At 32.3% G+C, this 20,533-nt stretch overlaps 2 protein-coding genes across 6 annotated transcripts; one reads left to right on the top strand and one right to left on the bottom strand.

Annotated features, from left to right (window-relative positions):
• Positions 1-156: 156 nt before the first annotated feature.
• On the bottom strand, positions 157-10,914 carry LOC131949611 (centrosomal protein kizuna). The gene is made up of 17 exons (XM_059311457.1): positions 10,812-10,914; positions 10,627-10,705; positions 10,082-10,144; positions 9,121-9,283; positions 8,777-8,905; positions 8,052-8,379; positions 7,721-7,945; positions 6,616-6,760; positions 6,026-6,166; positions 4,805-4,969; positions 4,036-4,183; positions 3,543-3,678; positions 3,035-3,133; positions 2,265-2,391; positions 1,419-1,538; positions 765-796; positions 157-360 (listed from the first exon to the last, which is right to left on the bottom strand). Exons 2-17 carry the CDS (start codon positions 10,689-10,691, stop codon positions 260-262), a joined length of 2,187 nt encoding a protein of 728 aa, XP_059167440.1. The 5' UTR covers positions 10,692-10,705; positions 10,812-10,914; the 3' UTR covers positions 157-259.
• Positions 10,915-11,004: 90 nt separating this feature from the next.
• On the top strand, positions 11,005-20,528 carry LOC131949624 (BRISC and BRCA1-A complex member 2). Of its 5 annotated transcripts, none has more exons than XM_059311475.1 (12): positions 11,005-11,038; positions 13,187-13,329; positions 14,199-14,281; positions 15,062-15,159; positions 15,337-15,519; positions 15,970-16,044; positions 16,651-16,751; positions 17,052-17,151; positions 17,776-17,846; positions 18,469-18,551; positions 18,763-18,913; positions 19,148-20,528. In XM_059311475.1, exons 2-12 carry the CDS (start codon positions 13,193-13,195, stop codon positions 19,209-19,211), a joined length of 1,146 nt encoding a protein of 381 aa, XP_059167458.1. In that variant the 5' UTR covers positions 11,005-11,038; positions 13,187-13,192; the 3' UTR covers positions 19,212-20,528. The 5 variants fall into 5 exon arrangements, with proteins under 5 accessions (XP_059167458.1, XP_059167455.1, XP_059167454.1 ...); XM_059311472.1 differs by lacking the exon at positions 11,005-11,038 and adding an exon at positions 11,051-11,187 and having other exon boundaries at positions 19,162-20,528; XM_059311471.1 differs by lacking the exon at positions 11,005-11,038 and adding an exon at positions 11,055-11,187.
• Positions 20,529-20,533: the final 5 nt, after the last annotated feature.

Raw genomic sequence — 20,533 nt, 5'->3', positions numbered from 1 at the left:
TATTTATTTTTAAAAAGTATAGTTTAAGTGTTGAAATAGATCTCAGGGAAAGAAAAACAAATGACCATTAGATGTAATGCACTTGTTTCAAGGACAATAACTCCCATCGGCAAGCAACTCGTGCATAAATCTTCAAAAACAACACATAAACTCAAATGATCAGGCTACTTTAATATTATCTTTTTAATACATAACTGATACAATTTTTGTAATAGGCCTACTATTCGGTTATTTAAAAATGCCAATTTAATTTAAGAGCTTAGTCATAAAAATCAAAATCATCTTCCTCCTTTTTATTGCTGCCTAAGTTAGCAATGTCCACTTCAGTATCTGTGTCAAGGTCTGAGCTAATTCTAACACCTGTAAACATGAAGGTTTTAATTAGTTTAATAAGATATAATCAGTTTTAATAAGATTTAAGTTTTAATAAGATTTAATTAGTTTTATAAGATTTAAGTTTTAATAAGATTTAGTTTTATAAGATTTAAGTTTTAATAAGATTTAATTGGTTTAAATAAGATTAAATTAGTTTTAATAAGATTTAATTAGTTTTAATAAGATTTAATTAGTTTTAATAAGATTTAATTAGTTTTAATAAGGTTTAATTAGTTTTAATAATTTAATTAGTTTTAATAAGATTTAATAAGTTTTTACTATTTTAAATTTTTTTTAAAAGTAATTTGTTTTATTGTTGTTTTATCATTTAAAAATGAATTTTCTATGAATTAACTAAGTGAAGTAAATAATATTAAGATAAGACTTACCAAATCTAGAAAGATTCTGTTTTGTCGCTGACCTGAAATATAAATGATAATTATATTATTATTTAAAGCTTAAGACCTAGTGCAACAGAACTTAATATCAAGTCAAAGCAAGCAGCCTAATTATTGAGTCCCTGATACACATTGGGGAATAAAATGTTGATGGGCTATATTTAAACTATTTGGTTATAGACCTTAAAAATAAAAAAAATTAATAATGTAAGGCCATTCAGATTTAAAATCCATTATGCATTTGTTATGTTTATTGATTCTTTATATGATATCACATTTTTTTAAAGTTTATTAGGATTTTAAGGAAGGGTCCATGGTATATATTTTATACAACAAAAATAGGACATGTTTAATTTACCAATGTCACTACCTATATATATATATATATATATATATATATATATATATATATATATATATATATATATATATATATATATATATATAACAACCCTACCCACCCTCCTGAAGATATATAACTATCATTTCTAGCACCAGTTTATCCTCCACATTCACACAAACATTAACATGATACAACATGGTTCAATAAATTGTTAAGATTTTTATCATTCATTAACAGAATAATGGGACACAACTATTCATAACCAACTATAAACTAAGGGGAAACAACTGTTCTCAACCAACCTAGGTGTCATGGCTGTAGGGATATAGAGATGGGGCGTGGTCTGCTGTGTGGTTGTCTGAGAACTGGTCTCTGAGAAGTCGTCCATCTCCACCACTGTCTTCTGCTGCTGGGGCTGGGAACTAGAAATTGTTCTAGTCTTACTTATAAGAGGAAATAACCAAGTATACATGCCCAGTAACAATTACAAAAGAGTTATGCCATGCCTAGTGAGTTATCATAATACCAGTTAATAAGCAAATAATGTTTTTAAAATGTGATCCACAATACACTCATACTTTTTTTAACTGAGCTTTTGTGGACAAAGTGTATGCTGTTTTGTAAGAGCTATTTGGTCGAAATTTTTACTTTTTTGCACAAGCTATGTTGTCTAAATTTGAAATAGCAATATAAACATAATGTGATATTTTCAACGCCAAGGGTAGACAAAGGTACAGAATATAGTTGTGTGGAAAATATCACTTTATGTTTATATTGCTATTTCAGTTACAACGCCTGCTTCCACACCCTCTACATGTTGTCTAAATTTGCACTATTTGTAAGAGCTATGTTGTCTAAATTTGCACTATTTGTAAGAGCTATGTTGTCTAAATTTACACTTTTTGTACGAGCCATGTTGTCTAAATTTACACTTTTTGTATGAGCCATGTTGTCTAAATTTACACTTTTTGTATAAGCCATGTTGTCTAAATTTACACTTTTTGTATGAGCCACATTGTCTAAATTTACACTTTTTGTATGAGCCATGTTGTCTAAATTTACACTTTTTGGAAGAGTTGATGTGGTTTAATCTATACTATTTTGTAATGCTGATGTGACCTAAACTAACTCTTTTGTAAGAGACTTACACTTTTTTTGTAAGAGTTGCTTTGATTTGCTTCTCAACATCGTCATCCGTATCTTCCTGTAGAGAGTTCTGGTGGCGAGGCTGGTTTGCTGCGTGACCTGAGACCATGCTTTTGTACGCTGCTGTCTCTGCAAAATCATACATTGTATTTTTTAACTTTTGTATGTGGCAGTCTCTGCTAAATCATACATTGTATGTTTTAACTTTTGGATTCTGCCGTTTCTACTAAATTGTACTTTGTATGTTTTAACTTTTCTATGCGGCAGTTTCTGCAAAATCATACATTGTCTGTTATAATTTTTTTTTTCTACTGCAGTTTGTAGAATGGCTCATTGTAGCCTAAGTTTGGTAAAGATAAGAAAATGACATATAACTTTTTCTATCTATAATTATATAACCATGGACATTTATTTTTTGCTGACAAGATCTCAGAAAAAAATGTCCTCGAGCATTCTCAAATGTTTTCTATTACATTAAACATAGTTTGACACCAGGAACATGATCTCAGATGATACAAATCTAAAATGTTAATAGCGCAGCATATTATGACTTAAATAAACCAGTGTCAATTTTTGTCAGAAAGAAGTACAATTATTATTGTAAATCTGTATCAGTCCTATCAGCCAATAATGGAAAACTACTAAAGCGTACAACAAAGAAACAAGCTAACTGAGGTTGTAAATCACAGGTCTGGGTAAAATAAAAAAATTTAAAAATAAAAATAATGGATAATTATGTTTTAAAACGGGATAAATTTTAAAAAAAACCAACCGTTTAATGGTACACTATCTCTAGGCAGGCTAGTCATGTAACTAGACTCATCATCACTGAATGGTTTATCTAACAAGCTGCCAAACTTGAGAGGGGGCACTGAAAACATTAAAAGCTTACATGACTATCTAGTGGGGGGGGGGGGGGGGGGGGCGACACAATAAAAAAGAACAAAATACTACATTATATTTATAATCTAGAAACTGAAGAGGGGGAATCACTAAAAAAAATTAAAAACTATTACATTATAATCTAGCAATATAAGAGGGAGGGGGTACAGAAAAAATTACAAAACTATTAGAATCTACCAACCTAATGGGATAACATTACAACATTATAAATACTATTTTATGGGTAGAAATACTTTCATAAACAAATCACTGCATGACATTTAAAAGAAAAATTTTTCATAACAACTTCCTTTTATTACAGAATCATAAATACCTCTGACGACACAGATTTTCCAAAACCTAAATAACTTTTTTTTAAAAAAAAAGATCCATTTTACCTCTGCCATCCTCCATAAAGCTGTTGGACTCTTCCAATGCTTGTCCAGAGATCATGGACTGGCTCCAGCGAGGGGTGACAGGGTTTTCTGGCAAAGTATTGATCTCTCCTAGTAGGTGACACAGGAGGTGATGAGCCTGGAGAGAAAAAAGTGGAGTGGTTGGTGGATGGGGTGGTTGGTGGGTGGGCTAGTTGATGGATGGGGTGGTTGGTGGATGGAGTGGTTGATGGATGGGGTTATTGGTTTATGGGGTGGTTGGTGGATGGAGGGGTTGGTGGATGGGGTGTCTAGTGGGTAGATTGTTGTGGATGAAGTGGTTGCTGTATGGAATAGTTAATGGATGGACTGAGTGCTAGACGGAGAGGTTGGTGGATAGAGTGGTTGGGTGGATGAAGTGGTTGCTGTATGGAATAGTTAATGGATGGACTGAGTGCTAGATGGTGTGGTTGGTGGATAGAGTGGTTGGTGTGTACATGTATTTGTATCCTCTGACCTTATCTTGAGAACCTCCATCAGACACCAAACATGGGGTGAAAATGGCAGAGAGCTCATTGGGCCTGAGGGCTTGAGCTTTGACCAGCTGTGTGAAGTGGTGAAACACAGCATCCCATACCACCACAGCATCAGCAGCCAGCTGCTGCCTACATGCACAATAAACATCAAAACTAGTGAATTCAGATGTGGTACTTGTGGTTACCTCTAAATCAAAAGCAACATCTAACACTATCATAACCCTTAACACTGCCTATAACCCTAATCCTAACAAAGTATAGCCTATTACAAGTAATACAAGTATATGGGTATGGTTAAGCAAGAAAATCCAAAGTGTATTTACTTTTACATAAATTACTTTCCTGCTTTTGCTTGGATTAACAATAAATTTAAAAACTAGAAAAAAAAAGTTACATAAATAATAAATCTTCCAATGGGCCATGAACTCTATACATTATTTCCAAAGCAGAGAGTAAAACTTTTTTATCTTAATGAAACAAACTGTTAATTAAATACAAATTATAGAGCTTATCCCTTTATAATAAATCTAAAAATTAAAATTTATGAATAGAAATCAAGTACATTTTTTAAAGAAGAAACTAAATGGTTAAAATATATTCAATACAAATACAACTATGGAGAAAGAGCTGTACATATTAAAAATTACAAACAATGGTATAACAGAGTTCCATACACACCTACGTTTAAAAGGAAAAACCTCTGTAAATTTTCAAAAATTAAAAACTGATAAAATAGTGTTCCATACACACCTTAGTTTAGAAGGAGAAAGATCAGTCAGATTTCCTGCTAACATACTCTCTGTCAGCACACATTTGTCTTTGAGGTTTCTGGCAATTAGAGTCAGCTGTTCCAGTATGACCATACTAATTAGATTGGCATCAACTCGACTCAGATCCTGGCCAGCATTTGCTTTCCTGCAATCATTCAAGTTAAAGCAGTTAAATATGATAAACAAAAACCAGAATGTCCTTTTTTTGTGTTACATTAAGCCTAGAAATATTTTTTTTATTTAGAAATATGACCTATAGAATATTCAAGTAAAAATAATGTTAACAATAGAGCAACTAAATAGGCTTGATGTCATAAGATGATGATGTGTAGACTTACACTATGCACTGAGTCATACAGAATTCCTATAGCCATACAATGTATCTGCTCAACTAAATGCTCTACAGTTTTAAGACCCACAATACCTGACAGCTTAAAGACCTATAATACCTGTTTAAGGACCTACAGTATCTCACAGTTTAAAGACCTAAGGCTAAACTTCCTGTTTAAAGACTTACAATACCTCACAGTATAAGGACCTACACTAGCTGTTAAAAGACCTACAATACCTCACACTTTAAGAACCTACAGTATCTGCTAGTTTGAAAGATCTACAATACTTCACAGCTTAAAAACCTACAATACCTGTTTAAAGACCTCACAACCTGACAGTTGAAAGACCTACAATACCAGTTGAAAGACCTAGAATACCAGTTGAAAGACCTAAAATACCAGTTAAAAGACCTACAATACCAGTTGAAAGACCTACAATACCAGTTGAAAGACCTACAATACCAGTTGAAAGACCTACAATACCAGTTGAAAGACCTAAAATACCAGTTGAAAGACCTACAATACCAGTTGAAAGACCTAAAATACCAGTTGAAAGACCTACAATACCAGTTGAAAGACCTACAATACCAGTTGAAAGACCTACAATACCAGTTGAAAGACCTACAATACCAGTTGAAAGACCTCAAATACCAGTTGAAAGACCTACAATACCAGTTGAAAGACCTACAATACCTGATAGTTGAAAGACCTACAATACCAGTTGAAAGACCTACAATACCAGTTGAAAGACCTACAATACCAGTTGAAAGACCTACAATACCTGATAGTTGAAAGACCTACAATACCAGTTGAAAGACCTACAATACCAGTTGAAAGACCTACAATACCAGTTGAAAGACCTACAGTACCTGATAATGTCATTTTTCTGGGCTGTATCAGGCCAGGAGGACCTGTAGTAGCCCTCAAGAGAAAACGCATCCTCTAAATCAGCCTCCATCAGTTTCAACAGGCCTAGTAGTCCCCTAACTGTGAGTTCTGGTTTTATGGTGCTGAAGTAGAACATTAGATCAAGACTTTCAATTTTTACTCACATAAGTATTCTACGTCATTAATACATTGAAAAACAAAATTACGTTTATCATTTTGTGGATTTTAAAAACAAAGTAATTATTTTAAAGGGCTTTTATTTCAATTTGCATAATTTTTAAAAGAGTTCAATGTTTTCTTCATGTTTGTATTATAATGTAATACATTTTTAACTATGAACTGAACTTTAAAATTATAACCTATTTTACATTTAAAATATTTAAAACATTGTAATATTTTTATTTTAAATCTATTAAGGGTCATCCATTTATGATGCCCACAAAGTTGTTGGATTTTGGACCCCTGTCCACTTAATTCCCTTTTAAAAGTCCACAAGGTCAGCAAAAGTCAATTTTTTTACACAAATTTTAAAATTAATTACTGATGTATGTAAACTAAAATTTAGGATCACCTGGATAATTCAAACTTTTTAAAGCTACTCTGCTCTTCACTCTGTGGGTCAGCTTTAACTTGAGTGTTGCCTAAGGACAATGCCATGGGGAGGTCACTCTCAGTCATAAATTCCATGCTGTCTTCTTCATCTTGTTCAGCTAGGTCTGGAAATTTCCATTCAATTTGTAGAATTAAATAAAATCTATATACATTCTTAAAAACATGGAGGTATTATGAATATAGGCAATACAAATTCAGAAAAGGTCTGGTGTAAGTGAATCAGAAGCAGAGTTACTTCCAGGCATCTCTTCGGGGGGTACCCCCCCGAAAAAATTCTACCCCCCCCCCCCCCAAACGAAATGAAATTTATGTAGAAAATATATACTTTTAACAATGTCCGCCCCCCCCCCCAAATAAAGTCTACCCCCCCCCCCCCCCCGGAGATAAAAGTCTGGAAGAAACACTGATCAGAAGACATAAGAATGTCATGGGCCCAATTTGGAAAAATTGCCCAGAACTGAGTACAAAGGAGAGGTGTGGTTGTGTCCCTGTACTCCATAAGGGTCCACAGGAATGTTGATGGTTATGAATGTAAATTAGCCTTACCACGATGATAGCCCATCTATATATATAATTCTCTTCTGGGAGCCGCTAGAAAACAAGCTGCAAACGAGCTCCCTACCGTCCCCACCCCTATATGGTCTGGTGAGTTGTGGTTCACTCTTTATGTTTACAAACATTACAAACGCAGCCGGGTTTAGTGACGACTATTAGGGGCAGATAATTTAGTTTGAAACGATTTTAAACGTAAGGAGGGGGGGGGGGGGTAACTAAGTGGAGTTTACTTTAACGGAGGGGTGGGGGTGAAGGAGGGGGGACGGGTTTATCGTCCTTACCGAGCTACTTATAGTGTTTTAAAGAAATATATTTTCAGTGGCAGCGTTGGTAGTGTCGAATTCACAAATTATGAATAACTGAAAAGTAGAAAAAACAAAAACTAAATAGCGGCGTATGATATGCCGCGGGTCGGCTCGTACACTTTAATAAATGAGTTACAAATTGATAAGAATTAAAAAGTCTGGAAGAGAAATGTCAGATTTGGTCATAACACAAAAACGACTTACTTTCTTCAGGCGGCACCATTTGGCCAGAATATTTTACATCTAAATTTTTGATTGGCTGAGACTGTGCTGAAGTAATATGGTGGGTTGGTGAATGTGGTTTCTGCTCCACTGTGTCATGGTGCACAACAGAATCCTTTGTAGCACTGGGTAGATTAGCATAGATTATTTCTTTCGCTTGCACTTTACGTTCACTCTTGATCATCACATCTTCTGCTGTGTGTTGCGCTAAGAAAGTAACATTTAATAATAAAATAAAAAACTTCGATGGATGCTTGGTTCCTTAAATCATTTCATTGTTAAATCATACATTTATCAAACTTATCAAACTTACAGAATTTCTGCCCTGTTTGTTGTGGCTCTGATGACTTCTGAATTTGGGGTTGAGAACTAGTAGACCCCTGACTTTGGGGTTGAGATTTAATAGACCCCTGACTTTGGGGGTGGGATTTTGTTGACCCTTGATTTTGAGGGTGAGAGGACCCCTCATTTTGTGGATGAGAAGACCCTTGATTCTGTGGGTGAGAAATAGTTGACTTCTTGATGTGATGTTCAGGAGTTCCAGGCTGTCTAGTTTCGACGCCAGATTTTATATGGTTAGAACCTGCCTGTGGGCGTATTGGTGATGGTGGGGGTGGGCTATTGGTCTTCTCGGGCATAGGCTGAGCAGAATAAAAAAAACAAAGATGATTATTTAGTTCATTTAAATTAATAGATGCACAAGTTAATTAACTTTGATATAGGGGAAGAAATGAATTTTTGCTACAACATAAAAGACATCTAGTATGTTATTTTACGTCTTAAATACTGAAAGCTTTATATAGAAAATTATCATGGACTTGAGACAAAAGCTTTTGTAACTTCCCAGTCTTTAAAGAGACTAAAATATTTTTAAATAGTCATCTAAAACAGGATGCTAAACCAAAGGCTTCAAAAAGAATTTTTTTTTAAAATAGTCCCTGAAAAATTGGCCTATTCAGATGGCTGACTAATAGATCTAAATATAAGGTTTATTTATATTGCTTTAGCACCTAGAAGAAACAAGAAACTTTTACATGCCTGCATTTGCTTTTGTACTTCAGGTTTGAGAAGATCATCTGATAAAGTTTTTTGTACATTCTGGGAAGAGCCAGACATTAGTGTGTTCCATTGCGGATAAGTACTCGCAATATAATCCTCATACTGTTTCTACAGGCCGGCATTCAAATAGAAAAAAAGTTTCACTATAATCATGATCATGAATGGAATAAAGAATGCAGATTTTTAAAATTAGTATATAAGATCATATTAAGTATGAGTTCCATCTTTAACAACAATTTGAATAAAAATAGATATTGATCAATGTAACAAAATTCATACTAAATTACATACAACAGACAGAAATAATAGAATTTTCAATGCACCTTCATCAAAGCTAGTCTCTGAGTTCTGGCATTCAGTTCTGACATGTGGCTGTCTATTCTTTGGAAATCTCTTAACAACATTTCATTCCTTTGTTTGGCTTTCCGTTCATCTTCACAAACTTTTCTCCAGTAGGTGTATAGCCTGGAAGCTTTCATTTTAGTCCTGGCTCATTTTTTAAATACATAAAATTAAAGTGATATGTAAAATGGCATTAGCCATACAAATTATTAATCAATTAAAAATTTATATCTTATTCAAATGATAAGTAAGTTCTGATTAAATAAGTTTAAGTTGATCCCAATTGGAAACAAACAAAACATCAGAAATTTAATAATAACAGTTTTCTAGGTTTTATCCTGAGGCTGTTAACCCAAAAGTCTCGAGTTCAAATCCGGGTCCCAATCAGTAGAACGTCCCTGAGTCCACCCAGCTCTGACGAGTACCTAACTAATGTGGAAAGTAAAGGCAGCTGGACAAAAAGGTGACCACACCATCCCTTATATGCAGAACTCTACTTCACCTGCCCAATGGATCCATAGGTATAAAAAGGATTCTTTACTAGGTTTTATTGTCCTCTACCCTCACTTCCCCACCCACCAGAGTAAGACTTGTCAAAAGAGTAGTGAGGGGTTTTATAGCATACAGAGGATCAGACAGTATGGCTTTGTGATTGATTGCATGACTAGTAATCTTAAGTTCTGAGGCTGAAGAGCTAACTCACATCCAAAGGATGGCCCTACTCTGATGAGTATTTGACTTATGTTAAGGAAAGTAGAGTAAAGGTGGGTAGGCAGAGACTGGCAAAATTATCTCATTATAATAATAAGGCCATTGACACAAATGAATTCTCCTTCATTTGTGCAATACACTGAACAGGGTAGAAAGAAATACTGTATTACTGAGAAGTATCTTTTATAAGCCTATATGTTAATCTAATTAAACATATATTTCTATACTTACGATGTTTGGTCTGCTTGAAGAGATCTTCTGAACTGGTGTTCAAGGGTTAGTCTTTGCTGTTCACTAAGTTAAGCAAAATGTTATACTTAATACTTGTATTGTTATGCATTTAAATACAATTTTTAGATATGATAAGAGAATAAAAGTGATAAGTTTCTAATTAAGTAGTCATTTATTAACCTTAGTAATTAGTTGATACCAAACTCTGAAGAGTAAGATAAAAAAATCTATCAGGTGAATTAACTTATTAAGGCCTATAGAAAACGTAAACAGTAGGCCTACAGTGTGCGGTATCAATTTTACATTCTAGGTACTGTGTTAACTTATGTATGGTGTGTATAAGATTGCAGTTGTTGTGTACTGTCTATGTGTAAGTGTAGAGTTCAGTTGTAAAAAAAAAAATAATTTTAAAAATTTACTATGCTCCATCAAGTACCAATCTCAAAATGTATAGTCTAAGAGCTAGATCTATATAAAAGATCGAGTTCTAGCAAAGAAGCTATCAAGTCAAGTTTATTTAAAGATAAAAAGATAAACGAATTCACCAGTTGGAAATAGTATCCTGTAATTCTTTCTGTCTTTCGTAAAACTTTACATTGGACGACGCCATGTTTAAACAAGTCGCTAGTTACAAAAATAACATGGTTAAGAAAATAAGATTCATCAGATATTGCATTTTATATAATTATAATCATAGTTAAAAAATAGGCCTAATATTTAAAGAAATTACTTATTGACAGCAAAATAGAAGAGTTTTAGAAATTCCAAAATATTTGTTAATAATATTCAATATTTAAAATAATAAAATATAGATAGATCTAGAAATCTAAAATTCTAATGACTTAATCTAGACATCTTTATTTATTGGTTTGATCCAGCTTTTTCTCGGTAGGCTAAAAATGTTACTTCCTATTTTCGCTTTTCGAAAACAGCTGCGAAAATCTAACGACTGGACCAGTTTAGCATAGATCTACTTTGATTAGCCTTCATCACATTATTTATCTTAATAATCAATAGGCCTAGATCTATATACTATATAGTTAATATAGTATATGGCATATGGTTATAGAAATAAGATTATAGATGAACTTTTACATTCACTCACAGTAGGTGACTATCAATAAGTTCAATAACAAAATCACTAGGTGACTACTTTTTTTAATATCATTAATTAAAATAATTATAATTATTATAACTAGATCTATACCTTTAGTAGTAGTAGTAGTAGTAGTAGTACCACTAATCAAGTGACTAATCGGTAATATATCGTTTTAGGTACGTAAAATTTACTAAAATCGCCCGCGACTAGTAATGTGAAAAACAGGTGACTCCTTAAATTTTATAACTATTTCACTTTTGAGTAGGATATATGTTTTGAAAAATACAAAAATGTTTCCTTGTTTCATTTATGTACCAGAGTTTCTTCCAGCCAGGCATCTCTTCGGGCGGGCAGAGCCCCCCCCCCCCCCGAAGAAAGTCTACCGCCCCCGAATGAGATGGATTTTATATAGTAAACATACACTTTTACTAGTGTCTGCTCCCCCCCCCCCCCCCCCCGAAAAATGTTGACCGCCCCCCGAAAATTTCAAGTTTACGTACCTAATAATCTACATAATAATCTAGTAATAATAGTACTAATACTTAAATACTAGAGATCTAGTACTCGTTTATATTTTAGGTAGGCCTCCTACTGTCCTACAAAGTTGGGCCTAGTATAATATTAATATTTTAATAGGGCTACATTTTTATTTTTTAGGCCTAATTGACAAATTCATATACTTTTATAGATATAGATATTATAGATTATAGGCCTAGATAAACGGTAAAATCATAATATATCATATAGTCTAGGTTATTATTTCGGAATGGTACAGCAGTAAAAAACAGTAAAACCATGGCGTAGTTTGGCACTCCGTTTCGGAAATACTGTAAACCAGCATTTATATGGCGCCATATTATTTTTAACAGGCCTGCATAATGTTTAAAAATGTGCATAGATTGATTTTAGTTGCATTTTAAATACTGTTTTGCTAATTATTTTGTACTTCTAATTATTTTAAGTGTATATGCTAATTATTGCTGGTAGTAAACATTGTTCTAGTTATTCTTACTACTTTTAAGTAAATCTAATCTGCTTATTTTACTAGATCTAGATGTCCTAAATCTTCTGCAAGTTTTTTTCTGTGTTTCTTAAAAAAACATAAATTACTAAACAATACTGTATTAATAATATTTAGATCTATTAATTGTTACTAATTTTATGTCAATCAAACTTTAAATTAAGTTAAAACATTAATTTAATGCACTTCACTTGATTTTTGTTTCAACTGGCATTTAAACTATGTTTTACAGTAATGAATGTTAACGAAACTCAGCAAACATCGCCGGATAATTTCTTACGCTATATCGTGAGATTACCAGATAAACTATACAAAATGAGTTAAATAAACCACTTGTGGTTCTTATTTTATAAAGAAATTGTGATTTAATTTTACAAACTCATTTTGTAAGAATTTTTTAAGATTCAGACCTTCATCTGCCATGTTGTTTTTTCATAGTAAAAATGTAAATTTTTAAAAATAAAGCATACCACCAAACAGAAACACTTAAAAAAACCACCCCTGTTTCAAAATTTATCATTAGAATTCTAAAAATTTTTGCAAACATATTTTATAAAATTTTCATTTTTGTTTCCCACTTGCTTCAACTTAACTGAGCTTATATATATATACATTATACATAGAAAGAAAAAAAATCTCCTCTCCTATTATAGCTAGAAATGTAAATTTGGTACCAATGCCAATGGAATTCTTAATCATTTCTCTAACATATGATTTTGGGATAAAATACTCAAAAATTCATTTTTTAGGCTACTACCTATCTAGATCTAGTAGGCCTAATAATAGCCTAATATTAAAAATAAAATAATAGGTGCACTGGGTCCACTAAAGAAAAACTTGTCAGTTGAATAACTCACTAAAGAGATCACAGCCTAATCTAGGTCTAGGCCTAATTGAAGTAATTGTTGCTACTTTTCTGCATGTTTTTAATTTTACTCTCAATTGTTAAGCGTAATAGATTCTATTTAGCCTATTTTCTGTGCAGCTAGCAATGGATATGAGAACATCGTACTTGCTCCAGTCTTTTGACTCTCGATTTCAACCATATGTTAAATACCTCTTGTTAGAGAGGCAAAAGGAGATCACTTGGAAGAATGAGCCTCTTCAAATATTGGATCCCTGTTCAGGGTAATATACGATGTTAGCTTTTATTTCAAATTTAAGGGGTTCGACGTGGTCGAGTCGGTAAAGCTCATGGTTGCTAAACCGCAAAAGTCTCAAGTTCGAACCCTCGGGCAGATGAGGCTCGTTAGCTGGGGACAGCCACTCTTCTAGGAGAGACAACTCCAAAATTAAACAACTGCTGCCTTGTGGTTTGTTCTTGGTCGGACAAAGGCTATGGAAGCAAATCCAAAAAGAAAAGCAGGCTGAAATCGGAGTCAATGGCCTCAATGGCGCATAACCAGTTGACACGTATCCTTAATTGTGTTGGAGGCGTGGTCGAGTCTGCAAAAAGCTCATGGTTGATAAATTCGAACAAAGTCTCGAGTTGAAACCCACTGGCAGATAAATCTCGATCCCCTTCAACACTAATAATTAAGAACGAAGAAGAAGAAGAAGATTTCAAATTTAGTTAAGCCTAAATGATTCATCACATTCAAGGAATAATTATTTGATTGTTAAGTTGTTTTATTTAAATTTATTTTAATTACCAAAACGACCATTATTTAAAAGTAGGCCTATCATTTTTAATTTATTTCATCAATTGATGCCATATTTCTGTACAAATCTCATACTTAGTGCCACTTAAGAAAAAATAATAAAATCTTAGCTACCTTAAATTTATTTGTTATAAGCATTTTATTCCCACATATTCTTGTAAACACCATAATCAATATTAATGCCATTTAAATGCATATTAGACAATAGAGTCTGTCTATTCTTGTTTACCTTGGATGGTGGGAATCAGTTTATCTATCATCTTTGTTTTGTTTTTTGTTTTCTGTATAAAATATCATCTTAAAAAAATTAATGCCGGTTGTGTTTGATTTCTTCAGGCGTTTCCCAACAGGATTGCATGATACTCTCAAGGTTGACAGATTCAAGCTGAAAATTCCATATGCTGAACAATATCTGCTCTGTAAGCTTAGATCTGATCTACTTCATTAGAAATAAACATATTTAAATTATGTTTGAAATAACAGTGACTTGGAATACTTGGAAGAAGTTGTTAGGAAATTGATGCAGGTGTTAATTCAGAAATAGAATTATAATGTTTGTCCAGAGATGTTTAGTCTGAGATCTTTTGTTTGTGTGATCATTTGTGTCAATGAGATCTTTTGTCTAAAATTGTTTGTCCTGAGATCTTTTGTCTAAAATTGTTTGTCCTGAGGTATGGTGTCAATGAGATCATTTGTCTAAATTATTTGTCCTGAGATCATATGTCCTGAGGTATTGTGTCGATGAGATCTTTTATCTAAGATTGTTTGTCCTGAGATTATTTGTCCTGAAATATTGTGTCCTGGAGACCTGTTGTCTAGGACTGTTTGTCCTGTTATGTAATATGCTCATGAGATCATTTGTTCTGTCACCTCACAAACTTAGACTTATTATGTTTTTTTTACAAAACGAAATAATATATATAGCTTTTGCTGAAATAAATCACTATAACTAGCATCTAAGACCACAAATATTTGCATTGCATGTAAATATTTAAACATGTATTAACTATATTTACTAGCTTTTCGTATCGTAGAGAGAAAAAATTATATTGTGTTTGAGAACTCTATAATACGTCCTTTCCATATTTGTTTTATAAACCTACAATTTACTAACATCAAAATGTTTTAAATACTATATAACAGATACAAAATTTAAAGACTGTTTACTGATTTTTCTAAATTGTGTAACTTGTGTTTAGGGGAAGTTCTGTTTGACCCTGGACACTGGAGAGAACCCCCTGATTTTATATTTAATGCAGAGGACGATGACTTTTATCCACCATTGGAGAATATAAAAGTAAATTTTACATCCAATCAAAAGCTTGTATTTAATTGCTGCTGAATTTTTATTTTTATTTTATACCAAATGTGCCATGTTTTATAAGTACAGCCTTTAGAGCTTTTACCTTAAAAAACATATATAATGTAGATTCAATATATTTTTAAACTATGTTCTGTGTTGTTGTTGTATCAGAGTATTGTAAACTGGGATTGGAGCAGGAAGGAGGGTTTGGCTGAGATTGTAGCTGAGCTGCTGGAGCTGTACAAAGAGTATCAGCTGGAGAGGGCTAGCACTAACATTAACCTACAGAGGCACCTGAGGTCTCTGCTTGCTGAGAGCCCTAAAGACATGCAAATAATCATCAACAGAACAGAGGTACTAAGTAGAATCTTTTTTATTTTTCATTCATTCACTCGTCACTTGTTGTGTATAATAACCTTCATGGTAGTAGTATATATGGGACAGCATGGCCTGGCAGTAGAGCGCTAGACTGCTAACCTGAAAGTCTCGAGCTTGAATCTGGGTTCAAGTTCAAGTCAGTAGAACATCACTGAGTCCACCCGGCTCTGATGGGTACCTAAGTGATGTTAGGGAAAGTGAAGATGGTTGGGCATAGTGTTGACCACATAATACCTTCATATGCCGAGCCAAGAAACAAATGAACTTTACTTCTTCTGCCCAATGGATGGCTAGGACCAAAAAAGAATTTTTACCTTTTTTTTTTACTTTACGGTAGCATATTTTAAGTTTACATTTGTCGTTTTTACATTGTGTCACTGAATTTTAAAAACTCTTCACTAACTTCACATCAAATGTGATCCACAGCGAGGTCTTGGTGTCACCAATATACTAGTAAAAGTAGTGTTAAATTACTCCAGTCTTCCAGCATACCTTCAACAGGTAATGAATCATTCTCTAGTTTTATTATTCAAATACATGTTTGGGTACAAGATTCAAGTTGTTTACTTTTGAATATAATTTGTTTTGTTGTTTGATGTTGTTGAAAGTTTGTTGATGACGGTATAGAATAGGGTATTTTATCAATATATTTTATCTCTCTTATATAATGTAAGAAAAACAAAGCTTACTTTCAATCCAGCAGCACAACAAATCTTACATACAGTACAAAAAATTTTACATTATAACAGAACAACAAATCTTACAGTATAACAGAACAAAGTAGTAAATTTCCTCTTTTGACCCTGTCTATGGAGTAAGTGAATTAGAGTTCACTTGTTTCTGTAAAGGTCCGCAACTAAGCCCAGCTACAAAGTGAGCTAGATACACTACAAAGTTTACAATATAACAACAGCAATAGTATACTCATAACAATAATACAAATTTGATTTCTCCAATGTGATGAAACAACAAACCTGAAAATAGAACACATCAATAAAGCCCACTCATGGTCTAGCTTTGTACTCTTTACCATCAGTATAAAATGCAGTTGATGTTAGGATACATGTTTTGTTCATTCAAATCTGAGTTTGTTTTTATTACACTCAGGGTAACCCAGGCCAAGACTCTGCAGTCCTTCATGCCCAGTTCCCCTATCCTGACAGTGTCAGCGCTAGAGTGCAACTCTTTTTGTCCCCTGCTGTTGAGGCGTATGTATTGTGACTTTAGAAATAATATTTTAAAATCCTGTGTTTTCATGTTTTTTGTCCCCTGTTGTAGAGGCGTCTGCATCTGTACTGCACTGTGACTTCAGAAAAAAATATTTTAAAGAAGTAAATAAAAAGAAGGAAATTAAAATTTTAAAAATAATAAACCAATTGTGAGAATGGAGATGTCTCCAGTTTCTCTACATTATTTATATTTACCTTTATCATTAGAAGTGGAGATTAAATCATATAACTTGCTATGAATGGAGGAAAAAAGAAAATAGCTTCAATTCTAAATTTCAGGGCATTTGGAGGGTCAAGTAAACTACAAGTGCCTATATTTCAACCAGGGATTTTGTTAGGAGAATATTTTGTAATGATAACACAGCTTTTAAAAAGACAGGTATAGTAGTATACACCTTTTAATTGTTAAAGAGTGTGTTTTTTTTTTTATAATTTATGTAAATTTTTCATAATTCTTATGTTTTGGTTAGGTTTTTATCAATCTCTCATTCATCATGATCGCAAAAATTGAGCAAAACCAAAATTTTAAAAAATTCTGGTAAAAAATGGTGAGATTATCTGTTTATTAAGCCACGAGGAGTGATAGTGACTCTAAACACTTTACCTTGATACCAGTTACTTCTCCAACTAATGATAGGTACCCACTAGAGCTGGGTTGGCTGTGGGACCCACTAAGCTGTATTCTAACCACTGTTTGAGTTACAATCACTTGAAGTTAAAGGCTGTTAATGTATCACAAATAATGAAGTTTTTACAGCAGTCTGTGTTCAAATAAGATAAAAAGCAATGAGAAAAAATTCCATCATTAATAAACATAATCTTTATTACCCGGCCTCTGCAAGATAAATGGTGAAACATTTTATAGTTAATTACTGCTTTGGTATGCTTAATGAAAATATATGCTACAGATATAGACGCCTTATTAGCCATTAGGTATATATATTTTTAAGGACTTTATTTCTTATAACGTACAGATGTTGATAAAAGCCTTATTCATTACTAGGTACAGCTTATATCTGATGGATTCGACAAGAGAAAAGACTATATTTCAGCTTTTGTTAGTTACTTTGGAAAGTAAGTAATTTCTCTTAAAAATTATACCATGTGAATATTCCTTGTATTGTTGGTAAGGCTCAATGTCAAGCTAAGTCCAAAACTGTATTACTGTTTGTCTTCTTTGTCTAGTCATAACCATACTGTTATGTGCTGATGAAGTCATTGGGTCGAAATGTCCATTGTGCTTGTAATTGTCTTTAATTTGTTAGGATATTAACACTACCCATTTTTTAATACTGTTTGATAAGGTTCATGAGGTTATTTATATCTTTTCTTTCATATAAGTTTTTTTTTCACAAACTTTAAGATAGAGGTAGCATAGAATAGATACAGCCATTGTTTATGATAACAGTCCAATACAGATTTTAAAAAATGTGAAGTCACATTTAAACTAAATATGTTGTATCATACTTTGAATAAATGTACTTTTTATTTCCTACTTTTTGGGCCTTATTTATAATGTAACTATTGAAAAAAAAGTAGCTCCAGTGACAAAGTTGAATTTTTTTTAGCATATAAAGTATATTTTTTATAGAAATAATATTAGAAGTAGTATTTTGTTTATGGGATTAGTGTTATTTTTATTATTAAACTGCTAAGCTGTTTAACCTATGACACCTGCTTTTATATTCTTCCATAGAGCAGTTTTAGAGTATGATGTAAAGACATTCACCAAAGTTGTGCTTCTCTTGGAGTGGAATGATTTCTTCTTTACCTTCACTGGTTTGTCATTTTATTCTTTAATCATTCTCTTGGTATTTTAGATATTTTTGTCACCTTTTCAAATTTTGCCTTTTTTTTTTTTAAATTTTTTTTGTTAAATAATTTACCAAAGCTTAAGTTTCAATATTTCTTTTATACAATATTTTACTCAGATCAATTAATTTGTAAATATATTTTAAATTTATATATATATTTTTTTTCGTTTTTATAGTTGAGCTGCCGCTGTATTTTCCAATGGAACATCCTACATTTTTATTTAAATCTGTGTACCACAACCAGAACAGAAAACCTTATGTAGAAAAACACAAAGACTTTCCATACAGCCCAAGATGGCCAGGCACTGAAATGGCCAAAAGAGCAGGGTTAGATTTTTAAAATTTCTATCATTCGGCTGACAGTCTTTTTGTGATTGAATTAAACATCATTTAAAAATAATTTCCATTATCTGCTGAGAATATTTTACTTGTGATCATTGTGAGAGATTTTTTAAAAATTGGATTTTACAAAGAAATATTCAAAGCATTGAATCATTATTTTTTAAATCAGGCATGAATGATTTTTAATAAAACATTTTTTTTTTTATTGCTCTATTTCAGTTCTTATATTTTAGATGTCATCAAAGACTTTCAAAAATCCTCAGTCAATAACTCAGATAGATGATAGCAGAATAGTCTTCGACCTGTGACAAACAATCTCAGTGATACAGTTATCAGCACAGTGCTGACTTCTAGGTGGTTAGGATGCCAGATTTAGCTTTTCATCTGTTTTTGTGTCAGTAAAATTTTGGCACCCATAAAGAGAAGCATTCCACATTAAATTTAAAATCCTTTTGTAGATTTAAGAAATGAAAATTGCCTATGATATTTCAATTTGCTATTTATTGTTTTTTCTCCTCATGAAAATGTTAAATAGGAAATTTGTATGAGGTATTCTTGGTAACCATTGTGTAGTCTACCTGATTACACAGTGAACATAATTCGAATTGTACCATTTCCATTGTTATTCTGTTGAATTATAATTTTAAGTTGATTTTCATTTTTATTCAAAAGTTTTGGTGGAAACAAATTTTTATTTCTTTTAAGATTATGTGCTTTAGCAATTTATATTCTACTGTTACATTTTTATTTGTACTTAAAAGACATTTGACTGTAGCATCCTACAACCGATTTCCAACAACCTTTGGTGAAGATGTTAAAAAACCTGAATTTAATATACTAGAGTGTACTACATTCCTAACACAATAGTTACCTTTTCAGAATGTCCATGTACTTATAATATTTATAATACTCTAATCCTGATAATTAGATTGATAAATAAATGAGATTTCATTATTTTGTTGGGGACAAATCTTCACAGGTAAACATCTTGCATATGTACAATGGCTTGCACCATGGGAGATGCAATCTGTGACACATAGTTTCAGCTCACAACAGTAGTTTCACAAAAAAATAGCTTAAAGTGGTGATTGTTTTTGTTGTTTTGTATATTAAATGAAATATATCAATATCTATTCATTCTCAGCATTTTTATTATGTGCAATATTTTTTCACTTTCACACAATGTTAACCATTATCAATTAGAATAATTAAGATGTTATTGTATAACAGAACTAATTTTGTTATCAAATGTAAGACTGTTTAAAGCCAATGGTGCAATTAACAGGTTTTGCATAGAACTTTTATATTAAATGTATTCATTTGTTGCTTCTTTTAAATATTACAAGTTTTATTATTAAATAATATTCAAAACAAAAGGTGCTTGTTTTATATCTAGTGAGCTATGAGAATAAACATATTGTCTGCTTGAAATTTTGTTTTGAAAGTTAGTAGTATACCATCTAAAACTGATCCTTTTGAAGAGTTTTCTGTATATTTTCAATAAAGAAAAGCTATGCACTTATTATAGCTGCTAAATTTTAGCATGCAATGTCAACACTGCTTGTGTATTTCACCACAATTTGTTTAAAAATGCTAATTTTTAAA

Source organism: Physella acuta, unplaced genomic scaffold, assembly GCF_028476545.2.
Source record: "Physella acuta isolate Inbredline_101_S28 unplaced genomic scaffold, ASM2847654v3 ptg000705l, whole genome shotgun sequence".
NCBI lineage: Eukaryota > Metazoa > Mollusca > Gastropoda > Physidae > Physella > Physella acuta.
Note: the sequence above shows the minus strand (reverse complement) of the source record. Positions and strands in the feature narration are given on the sequence as shown.